General features: G+C 44.3%; 1 protein-coding gene across 5 annotated transcripts in view; it reads left to right on the top strand.

The window, feature by feature from the left end:
• The window catches only part of LOC121554415 (oxysterol-binding protein 1), a 65,577-nt gene that overhangs the window by 35,259 nt on the left and 18,203 nt on the right, over positions 1-12,115 (top strand). For all 5 annotated transcript variants that reach the window (XM_041867998.2, XM_041867999.2, XM_041867996.2 and 2 more), the window contains exon 7: positions 3,456-3,570. In XM_041867998.2, coding sequence (XP_041723932.2) covers positions 3,456-3,570 — 115 coding nt within the window. The remainder of the gene's footprint in view (positions 1-3,455; positions 3,571-12,115) is intronic.

Genomic DNA, 12,115 nt, shown 5'->3' with positions numbered 1-12,115 from the left:
CGAATATCGCTTTGCTTTTCTAACCATGGATGAGGCTCTCTTCCAGAACTTGTAGGCAACCTTCTATCACCATCCACATTCCCACTGTTTCATCTTTAAGCACAGATATCCTCAGATCTCCTATTCTCCACCGAACACACTTCCTGCCTTTGTCCCTCTACATGGACTACTTCTCTATAACCTATCGTACTAGTACATGGATGTGCCAACGTCTCCATATACCATATAGACTACAGAAACTTAAACAGACTCCAACCCCTAAACTAACCTATTGGGGGGATACCTCCTAATCACGTAGTGCCCACATTGCCTAGTCTAACCTATTAGGGGACTAAACCCTCTTGAACACACTGTGCCCGCAATGCTCCAGTCTAACCTATTAGGGGGCTAAACCATCCTAGGCGCGCAGTGCCTAGTCTAACCTTCAGGTGGATAAACCCTCTTAGGGGCCCCAACCCCTCGGTCTACCGGTAGTATATACAGTAGGCCTACTTAATAAACTCAGTCTTTCTAGGTCCGTATCCTATAATAGGTTCAGCCTACGACTCTCATCTCCCCAAGATGTCAAAATGAGTGGTAACAGGTGTAGGAACTGTGCCTACCTTTTTGTTTTTGGTGCCGGCTCCAGTTTCACTGATTTGGACTCTCTAGTTCGACTGTAAATCATGCTGAATCCTGCCGACAACGCCAACTGTTAGGTTCTGACAGAGTGAAAAACTAACGGACAACCAGTTAAAGCTCAAACCAAGTTTATTCACCCACTGGGTCAAACAGCTGCAAAGACAGACATGTTTACACAAGCACATATATTTATACCCTCCTACTAGGCAGAGTCTACTCCTTGCACATCTAGACAGCCAATAAATATATTTTGCTAGTCAGGAACTTAATTGGTTCCTCTCACTGGTGTAGTGGGCGTGGAAATATGTGTGTGACAGGACTGACTGTTCCTCCTCACTTCATCTGACCTGACCTCGGACCGAATTCCTCGCTCCTCCCTAATCCACGGCTGTCTTACCTTATCAGTGACTGAAACCAGACTGTTGCCCTTTGTTCCTCTCCTTAGGAGCCATGAGATTTAACAATATCATGTTTGAACAGAATGTAAACTTTCTGCACTCCCCCTTCCTCACTCAGTAACTTGCCATACACCTAGTTCTTATCCACCCTCTGTTGATATACATTCATTATACATGTAAAGTAATCAATAAGTTATAGTATGGTAACATGAATAATTATATTTCAAACTAGAATCCAACACACTAAAAGGGCATTATTATAATTTCACAATTTCAGTGTTTCAACCTCATAAGCTAGGTTTCCATCCAATTGGCGACCAGATTTTCATGCAAATATTCTAAAATCTGCTTAAAGAAAAAATAAGCATTTTCCCACCAGTGATGTGTTTCCACCAAACAGACTGGTTGCGGATAAAAAAATCAGTGTGTGATGAGGTAGAGCACACAATGTACTTTTTAGCTCAACTTTTCATGTACCAAATAAAAATCTAAAGTTCAATTTGTTTCCATCGCATTTTCAACTCTACCGATAGGTTTGCCACACACTGCTGCGTTAAATAGCAAATGTGCCTACTCTGGTCTTGGCACGTGCGCTCTAGCCAACAGCTCGCAGATACAGTGTGGTTAGGCTAATATGATGAGATTATTATGGATAAGAGAGAGAATATTTGTATTTGTCAAACTGCAGTAAAACATGGATTGTGTCACCAGAATAAGACCCTGGATATCTATTGGAAAGGAGCATCAAGCTCATCACTGTGCACTTTCACCACCCTGTGAAGTTCATGATAACGTACACTACATGACCAAAAGTATGTGGACACCTGCTCGTCGAACATCTCATTCCAAAATCATGGGTATTAATATGGAGTTGGTCCCCCCTTTACTGCTATAACAGCCTACACTCTTCTGGGAAGGCTTTCCACTAGATATTGGAACATTGCTGCAGGGACTTGCTTCATCAGCCACGAGCATTAGTGAGGTCGGGCACTAACGTTGAGCAATTAGGCCCCGCGTTCCGGTTCATCCCAAAGGTGTTCGATGGGGTTGAGCTCAGGGCTCTGTGCAGGCCAGTCAAATTCTTCCACACCGATCTTGATAAACCATTTCTGTTTGGACTTCGCTTTGTGCATGGGGGCATTGTCATGCTGAAACAGGGAAGGGCCTTCCCCAAACTGTTGCCACAAATTTGGAAGCACAGATTCGTCTAGAATGTAATTGTATACTGTAGTGTTATTTCCATTCACTGGAACTAAGGGGCTTAGCCCGAACCATGAAAAACAGCCCCAGACCATTATTGCTCCTCCATCAAACTTTTCAGTTGGCACTATGCATTGGGGCAGGTAGCGTTCTCCTGGCATCCGCCAAACCCAGATTCGTCCATCTGACTGCCAGACGGTGAAGCGTGATTCATTACACGAGAACGCGGTTCCACTGCTCTAGAGTCCAATGTTGGCGAGCTTTACACCACTCCAGCCGATGCTTGGCCTTGTGTGCGGCTGCTCGGCCATGGAAACTAATTTCATGAAGCTCCAGACGAACATTTATTGTGCTGATGTTGCTTCCAGAGGCAGTTTGGAACTTGGTAGTGAGTGTTGCATCTGAGGATAGACTATTTCTACACGCTTTAGCACTCAGCGGTGCCGTTCTGTGAGCTTGTGTGGCCTACCACTTCGCGGCTGAGCCGTTGTTGCTCCTAGATGTTTCCAATTCACAATAACAGCACTTACAGTTGACCGGGGCAGCTCTAGCAGGGCAGAAATTTGACGAAATGACTTGTTGGAAAGGTGGCATCCTATGACAGTGCCACATTGAAAGTCCCTGAGTTCTTCAGTAAGGCCATTCTACTGCTAATGCATGGCTGTGTGCTCCATTTTATACACCTGTCAGCAATGGGTGTGGCTGAAATAGCCTAATCCACTATTTTGAAGGGGTGTCAACATACTTTTGTGTATATATAGTGTATTTAATCTGTAGCTTAATAAACTACATGGTTTACTTCGATATGATGGTTATTATTTAAATATGTGCTCATAAAGGCGTTTCCACCGCCATTTGTTGCATAATTAATTTTACAGACACAAAACATCCCACAGTGTCGAACAAACAAATTATCTGCCGGTATTTATAAAATCGTAACTTTCCATCACAGCCGTCTTGTTTTTTTTATAATACAGTATAACTTTACTTGCATAAAAACTGTGGATGCTAATGTGGTTAGTGAGTGGAAATAAATATAGTTAATCATTTTCATAATGAAGTCACATTTTTTACTGCACTGCCCTTTTTAAATAACCTTTAACCCAGATCTGTCTGAAACTTTTAGAAAAAGACAGGAAAGGGAAGGTAGAAATGCAATTTATTGATGCAGGTGATTGGAATGTATCATGGGTGGGGGGGTATTGATATCTTAGTGATCTACCCCTTTCCTCTCAGGTTCTGACACAGCCAAAGGAGAAGGGAGCGATGAGGACGATGACAATGAGTTCTTTGACGCCATGGAAGAGGCCCCTGAGTTCATCACTGTGCCTGCAGACCCCCAGTTCCACAAGTCTGTGTACTCTTTCATCACTGTTTTCACTCTCCTCTCCTTCTGATTGGTCAACCGGTTGTGCTCTTGAAGTCATCAGTTTTTCATGTCTCTTCTCTAAGTATTAATGGAGAGAACTGAAACATCTCTGATCTCAGCATATTCACAGGCAAATAAACACCATATCAGGTTCCGGAATTTGCTGTGATTGATCAATTCGCTACGGTAAAGGTGCATGAAGATGTCAGAATTCAAATCAAATCAAATCAAATGTTATTGGCCACATGCGCCGAAAACAACAGGTGCAGACAGTACAGTGAAATGCTTACTTACAGCCCTTAACCAACAGTGCATTTATTTTTAATAAAAAAGTAAAATAAAACAACAACAAAAAAGTGTTGAGAAAAAAAAAGAGCAGAAGTCAAATAAAATAACAGTAGGGAGGCTATATATACAGGGGGGTACCGGTGCAGAGTCAATGTGCGGGGGCAGTTGAGGTAGTTGAAGTAATATGTACATGTGGGTAGAGTTAAAGTGACTATGCATAAATAATGAACAGAGTAGCAGCAGCGTAAAAAGATGGGGTGGGGGGGGGCAGTGCAAATAGTCCGGGTAGCCATGATTAGCTGTTCAGGAGTCTTATGGCTTGGGGGTAGAAGCTGTTGAGAAGTCTTTTGGACCTAGACTTGGCACTCCGGTACCGCTTGCCGTGCGGTAGCAGAGAGAACAGTCTATGACTAGGGTGGCTGGAGTCTTTGACAATTTTGAGGGCCTTCCTCTTGACACCGCCTGGTATAGAGGTCCTGGATGGCAGGAAGCTTGGCCCCAGTGATGTACTGGGCCGTACGCACTACCCTCTGTAGTGCCTTGCGGTCAGAGGCCAAGCAGTTGCCATACCAGGCGGTGATGCAACCAGTCAGGATGCTCTCGATAGTGCAGCTGTAGAATATTTTGAGGATCTGAGGACCCATGCCAAATCTTTTCAGTCTCCTGAGGGGGAATAGGCTTTGTCGTGCCCTCTTCACGACTGTCTTGGTGTGTTTGGACCATGATAGTTCGTTGGTGATGTGGACACCAAGGAACTTGAAGCTCTCAACCTGTTCCACTACAGCCCCGTCGATGAGAATGGGGGCGTGCTCAGTCCTCTTTTTTTCCCTGTAGTCCACAATCATCTCCTTTGTCTTGGTCACGTTGAGGGAGAGGTTGTTATCCTGGCACCACACGGCCAGGTCTCTGACCTCCTCCCTATAGGCTGTCTCATCGTTGTCGGGGATCAGGCCTACCACTGTTGTGTCGTCGGCAAACTTAATGATGGTGTTGGAGTCGTGCCTGGCCATGCAGTCATGGGTGAACAGGGAATACAGGAGGGGACTGAGCACGTACCCCTGAGGGGCCCCCGTGTTGAGGATCAGTGTGGCAGATGTGTTGTTACCTACCCTTACCACCTGGGGGCGGCCCGTCAGGAAGTCCAGGATTCAGTTGCAGAGGGAGGTGTTAAGTCCCAGGATCCTTAGCTTAGTGATGAGCTTTGAGGGCACTATGGTGTTGAATGCTGAGCTGTAGTCAATGAATAGCATTCTCACGTAGGTGTTCCTCTTGTCCAGGTGGGAAAGGGCAGTGTGGAGTGCAATAGAGATTGCATCATCTGTGGATCTGTTGAGGGCGGTATGCAAATTGGAGTGGGTCTAGGGTTTCTGGGATAATGGTGTTGATGTGAGCCATGACCAGCCTTTCAAAGCACTTCATGGCTACAGACGTCAGTGCTACGGGTCGGTAGTCATTTAGGCAGGTTATCTTAGTGTCCTTGGGCACGGGGACTATGGTGGTCTGCTTGAAACATGTTGGTATTACAGACTCAGTCAGGGACATGTTGAAAATGTCAGTGAAGACACTTGCCAGTTGGTCAGCACATGCTCGGAGTACACGTCCTGGTAATCCGTCTGGCCCTGCGGCCTTGTGAATGTTGACCTGCTTAAAAGTCTTACTCTCATCGTCTACGGAGAACAGCTGGTGCTCTCATGCATGCTTCAGTGTTGCTTGCCTCGAAGCGAGCATAGAAGTGGTTTAGCTCGTCTGGTAGGCTTGTGTCACTGGGAAGCTCGCGGCTGTGCTTCCCTTTGTAGTCTGTAATAGTTTTCAAGCCCTGCCACATCCGACGAGCGTCAGAGCCGGTGTAGTACGATTCAATCTTAGTCCTGTATTGACACTTTGCCTGTTTGATGGTTCGTCGGAGGGCATAGCGGGATTTCTAATAAGCGTCCGGGTTAGAGTCCCGCTCCTTGAAAGCGGCAGCTCTACCCTCAGTGCGGATGTTTCCTGTAATCCATGGCTTCTGGTTGGGGTATGTACGTACAGTCACTGTGGGGACGACATCATCGATGCACTTATTGATGAAGCCAGTGACTGATGTGGTGTACTCCTCAATGCTATCTGAAGAATCCCGGAACATGTTCCAGTCTGTGCTAGCAAAACAGTCCTGTAGCTTAGCATCTGCGTCATCTGACCACTTTTTTATTAACCGAGTCACTGGTGCTTCTTGCTTTAGTTTTTGCTTATAAGCAGGAATCAGGAGGTTGTGGTCAGATTTGCCAAATGGAGGGCGAGGGAGAGCTTTGTATGCGTCTCTGTGTGTGGAGTAAATGTGGTCTAGAGTTTTTTTTTTCCTCTGGTTGCACATTTAACATGCTGGTAGAAATTACGTAGAATGGATTTAAGTTTCCCTGCATTAAAGTCCCCGGCCACTAGGAGCGCTGCCTCTGGATGAGCGTTTTCCTGTTGACTTATGGCCTTATACAACTCATTCAGTGCAATCTTAATGCCAGCATTGGTTTGTGGTGGTAAATAGACGGCTATGAAAAATATAGATGAAAACTCTCTTGGTAAATAGTGTGGTCTACAGTTTATCATAAGATACTCTACCTCAGGCGAGCAAAACCTTGAGACTTCCTTAGTATTTGATTTTGTGCACCAGCTGTTGTTTACAAATATACACAGACCGCCACCCCTTGTCTTACCGGAGTCAGCCGCTCTATCCTGCCGATGTAGCGTATAGCCCGCTAGCTGTATGTTATCCATGTCGTCGTTCAGCCACGACTCGTGAAACATAAGATATTACAGTTTTTAATGTCCCGTTGGTAGGATAAACGTAATCTTAGGTCATCCAATTTATTTTCCAATGATTGAAGATTGGCTAATAGGATTGATGGGAGCGGCAGTTTACTCGCTCGCCGTCGGATCCTTACAAGGCACCCCGACCTACGTCCACGATATCTCTGTCTCTTCCTCATGCGAATGACGGGGATTTGGGCCTTGTCGGGTGTCTGTAGGATATCCTTCGCGGCCGCCTCGTTGAAGAACAATTATTTGTCCAATACGAGGTGAGTAATCGCTGTCCTGATATCCAGAAGCTCTTTTTGGTTATAAGAGACGATGGCGGAAACATTATGTACAAAATAAATTACAGATAACATGGAAAAACACACATAATAGTACAATTGGTTAGAGGGCTGTAAAACGGCAGCCATCTTCTCCGGCGCCATTCAAATTCAGATATGAAGTCATTGTTTTAGCACTATTGAGAGCTTTTACTACATTGTTCAATGCACCAATAAATTAGCACATTCTAATTGTTTTATTTTTCCAATTCCCGGCATCTTGGAGCTAAAATTGGGATCATGTAAATTTTGCTAATGCCAATACAAAAAAAAGAGTAACGGAGAGCAATGAACAATATGACTAACTTAGCTACAAGGCATTTGTGTTAAGTGCACCTCTGCTTTTGATCAGCTTATTTTTCAATCAGACCTTGTGTATTGAATGGTTAACATTATAGTCAAATAACCACAGTATATCACATCAATGTCATGGTGAAATATTCTTTTTATTTTTTATAAACAAATACAATGACAACAACACGACAAATACAACAACACTTAAGCAAGGCACGCGAGGCAGTGCTGTATCAGGAATACAGTCACAGGTAAATGGCGGCGTTTGACCCGACGCAATAGCGGAGGGCCAGTCAACCCATTTACCTTTTGACTGTATTCATGATACAGCACTGTCTCGCCTGCCTTCATGCTTTTATAGAACTGTTACCAACATATTAAAATAACAATGAATTGCATTCACCAGAAGATATAGTCCGGACAAAAATCTGGTTGTTCTTTTGGTCATGTTGCTACAGTCGTTAATTCTTTTTGCATAGTTGCTATGCGAAAGGACTGATCGTCCGTTCTAAACAAAATGGTTGCTATGTAGGCTGGTTAACGTTGTCGCTTGCTAGCTAACTAGCCAGCCAACTTCAGCTAACTCAGTCACATCAAGCATTGAACCTGGAATGACAGGACACTAGCTATAGCTAGATAGATTTATTTATTTGACAATGTAAAACACAATACAACCACACGTGGATAATGAATTTAAAATCATAGAGGATGACACAAAAAGTTTGAAAATGTATTTCCATTGTGGTCTTAAATAAATGTTTACAAGCAACATAGTAGGCCTACGCTACACAGTAGACCTAGCCTAATAGGCATACTTTGGTAACACATAACCAAAAAATGGATAGGACGACATTGTTATAGCCATAGAGTATGACTCCCTCAGTAGATCAGCCTTCTCAGGCTCCTAGTGAGTTAAGTGATGGTTTTACGATGGTGATGCCATGCAAACTTTAGCCAGCTAGCTAGCCAAATCAGACAAATAAAATACAATTTGATTGGTCGCATACAGATATTTACATTTACATTTTAGTCATTTAGAAGACAGTCTTATCCAGAACGACTTACAGTTAGTGAGTGCATACATTATATTTTTCATACTGGCCCCCCGTGGGAATCGAACCCACAACCCTGGCGTTGCAAACGCCATGCTCTACCAACTGAGCTACATCCCTGCCGGCCATTCCTCCCCTACCCTGGACAACGCTGGGGTCTCCCCGGTCACGGCCGGCTACGACAGAGCCTGGATTCGAACCAGGATCTCTAGTGGCACAGCTAGCACTGCGATGCAGTGCCTTAGACCACTGCGCCACTCGGGAGAGTGATGTTATTGCGGATGTAGAGAAATGCTTGTGTTCCTAGCTCCAACAGTGCAGTAATATCTAACAATACACAACAATACACTAATCTAAAAGTAAAATAATGGAATTAAGAAATATAGAAGTATTAGGACGAGCAATGTCGGAGTGTAAATGTATGTATGTGATGGGATGTATAGACAGTATGTGGATAGAATATATACATATATATATATATCTGAAGAATACGTAGGATAGAATAGTATTTGTACAGCAATAGTTGAATAGGATGGCCTTGACTAGAATACAGTATATACTCATATGAAATGGGTAAAACAGAATGTAAACATTATTAAAGGTGACCAGTGTTCCATTATTAAAGTGACCAGTGTTCCATGGCTATGTACACTGAACAAAAATATAAATGCAACAATTTCAAAAAATTTACTGAGTTACAGTTCAGATAAGTAAGTCAGTCAATTGAAATAAATTAATTACGCCCCAATCTGTAGATTTTACATGACTGGGAATACAGATATATCTGTTGGTCACAGACCTCCATTTGCCTCATTCAGCGCAACACATCTCCTTTGCATAAAATTGATCAGTCTATTGATTGTGGAATGTTGTCCCACTCCTCTTCAATTGTTGTGCGAAGTTGCTGGAAATTGGCGGGAACTGGAACACGCTGTCGTAAACGTCGATCCAGAGCATTCCAAACATGCTCAAAGGGTGACAGAACTGATACATTTTCTGCTTCCAGGAATTGTGTACAGGTCCTTGCAACATGGGGCCGTGCATTATCATGCTGAAACATGAGGCGATGGCGCCGGATGAATGGCACGACAATGGGCCTCAGGATCTTGTCACGGTGTCTCTGTACATTCAAATTGCCATCGATAAAATGCAATTGTGTTCACTGTCCGTAGCTTATGCCTGCCCATACCATAACCTCACCATGGGGCACTCTGTTCAAAACATTGGCATCAGCAAACCGCTCGCCCACACGACGCCATGCACGCTGTGGCATTGTGTTGTGTAACAAAACGGCACATTTTAGAGTGGCCTTTTATTGCCCCAGCTCAAGGTGCTTTGTAATAATAAAGCTGTTTAATCAGCTTCTTTATATGCCACACCTGTCAGGTAGATGGATTATCTTGGCGAAGGAGAAATGATCACGAACAGGGACATAAACAAATTTGTGCACAGAATTGTAGAGAAATAAGCTTTTTGTTCATATGGAACATTTCTGGGATCTTTTATTTCAGCTCAGGAAACATCGGACCAACACTTTACATGTTGAGAAAATATTTTTGTTCAGTATAAATACGGCAGCAGCCTCTTAAGGTGTAGGGTGAGTAACCGGTTGGTAGCTGGCTAGTGACAGTGACTAAGTTCAGGGCATGGTACTGGGTGGAGGCCGGCTAGTGATGGCTATTTAACAGTCTGATGGCCTTGAGATAGAAGCAGTTTTTTCTCTCGGTCCCAGCTTTGATGCACCTGTACAGACCTCGCCTTCTGGATGATAGCGGGGTCAACAGGCTGTGGCTCGGGTGGCTGAGGTCCTTGATGATCTTCTTGGCCGGGTGCTGTAGATGTCCTGGAAGACAGGCAGTGTGCCCTCAGTGATGCATTGGGCAGACCGCACCACCCTCTGGAGAGCCTTGCGGTTGCGGACAGTGCAGTTGCCATACCAGGCGGTGATACAGGCCGACAGGATGCTCTCAATGGTGCATCTGTAAAGGTTTGTGAGGATCTTAGGGGCCAAGCCAAATTTATTCAGCCTCCTGAGGTTGAAGAGGCGCTGTTGCACCTTCTTCACCACACTGTCTGTGTGGGTGGACCGTTTCAGATTGTCATTGATGTGTACGCCGACGAACTTGAAGCTTTTCACCTTCTCCACTGCGGCCCCGTCGATGTAGATGGGGACGTGCTCCCTCTGCTGTCTCTTGAAGTCCACGATCAGCTGTTTCGATTTGTTGACGTTGAGGTTATTTCCCTAGCACCAATCCGCCAGGGCCCTCACCTCCTCCCTGTAGGATGCCTCGTCGTTGTTGGTAATCAAGCCTACCGTCTGCAAACTTGATGATTTGAGTTGGAGGCGTGCGTGGCCACACAGTCATGGGTGAACAGGGATTACAGGAGGGGGCTGAGCACGCATCCTTGTGGGGCCCCTGTGTTGAGGATCAGCGTAGTGGAGGTGTTGCCTACCTTCACCACCTGGAGACATCCCGTCAGGAAATCCATGACTACATTGTCTGGATCTATTGGGGCGGTATGCAAATTGAAGTGGGTCTAGGGTGTCAGGTAAGGTAGAGGTGATATGATCCTTAACTAGCCTCTCAACGCACTTCATGATGACAGAAGTGTGTGCTATGGGGTGATAGTCATTTAGTTCAGTTACCTTGGCTTTCTTGGGGACAGGGACAATCACACCATGAGTATTTAATAATGAAACATACACCTCCACCTTTCTTCTTCCCGGAGAGTTCTTTATTCCTATCTGTGCGATGTACTGAGAACCAGCTGGCTGTATGGACGGAGTATTACAGTCCCTGATGTCTCTCTGGAAGGAGATCCTCGCCCTGCGCTCGTCTACTTTATTTTCCAGGGACTGAACATTAACGAGTAATATACTCGGAAGCGGTTAATGGTGTGCATGCCTCCTGAGTTGGTCTAAAAGTCTACCTCTACTCCGCCGGTAGCGTCTTGGAGCAGCCTCTGGGATAAGTTCAATCGCCTTGGGGGATCCAATTCAGGGAAGTCTAAATGCTTGTGCGTTACCTGCGCTCTGATATCCAAAAGTGATTTCTGGCTTTATGTCATAATGCAAAAAAAACGGTTCTGCGCTAATAATGTGAGAAATAACACACACAAAAATTAAAAGAATACTGCAAAGTTGCTTAGGAGTCAAGTCAACATGCTATTTCCAATCAACAACTTAATGACTTATCAAAAACTAAAAAGGTGATTTTAAGAAACAAACAAAAACACTTAAAACATTAAAATATGTGCAGCATTGACAGAGCTCTTTGTTTTAGGCTGCTTTACAGTGCCATGGCAACCACCACCAGCTGCATTTTCATTTGTTTGAGCTGTTTTTCTATTGGCATTTAGTTGGATATGTCCATAATTATGAAGTTGATGCTTGATTTCACCTGGCGATTTCGAAATTCAAAAGTGAAACATTGTTTCCGAGGTCGGACAGGCAGACAGCGAGACTTATATTAACCCACGCTGTACCAATTTAAATGGTAGGCTGAAAGCAAGGGGAAATAATGTGTGAGTTGCGATCAATAGAAGCGATGATTCGGACAGCAACATGAACATGATATTCTTCTGAGGCGCAGTGATAATTTTCTGATGGAACTGTTAGCAGGCATAGTGTGCCTGTGACGGCCAATACAGCAAGGCTTGGAACGCTGCTTGTCCAATCAGCATTCAGGATCCAAACAACCAGTTTTATAATATATAATAATGTAGTTATTTTTTCTTGAGCACTTATTCAACATCCCCTGTTTTTAATGGGATCTCTGTTTTCTC

Source organism: Coregonus clupeaformis, unplaced genomic scaffold (genome assembly GCF_020615455.1).
Source record: "Coregonus clupeaformis isolate EN_2021a unplaced genomic scaffold, ASM2061545v1 scaf0003, whole genome shotgun sequence".
NCBI lineage: Eukaryota > Metazoa > Chordata > Actinopteri > Salmoniformes > Salmonidae > Coregonus > Coregonus clupeaformis.
Note: the sequence above shows the minus strand (reverse complement) of the source record. Positions and strands in the feature narration are given on the sequence as shown.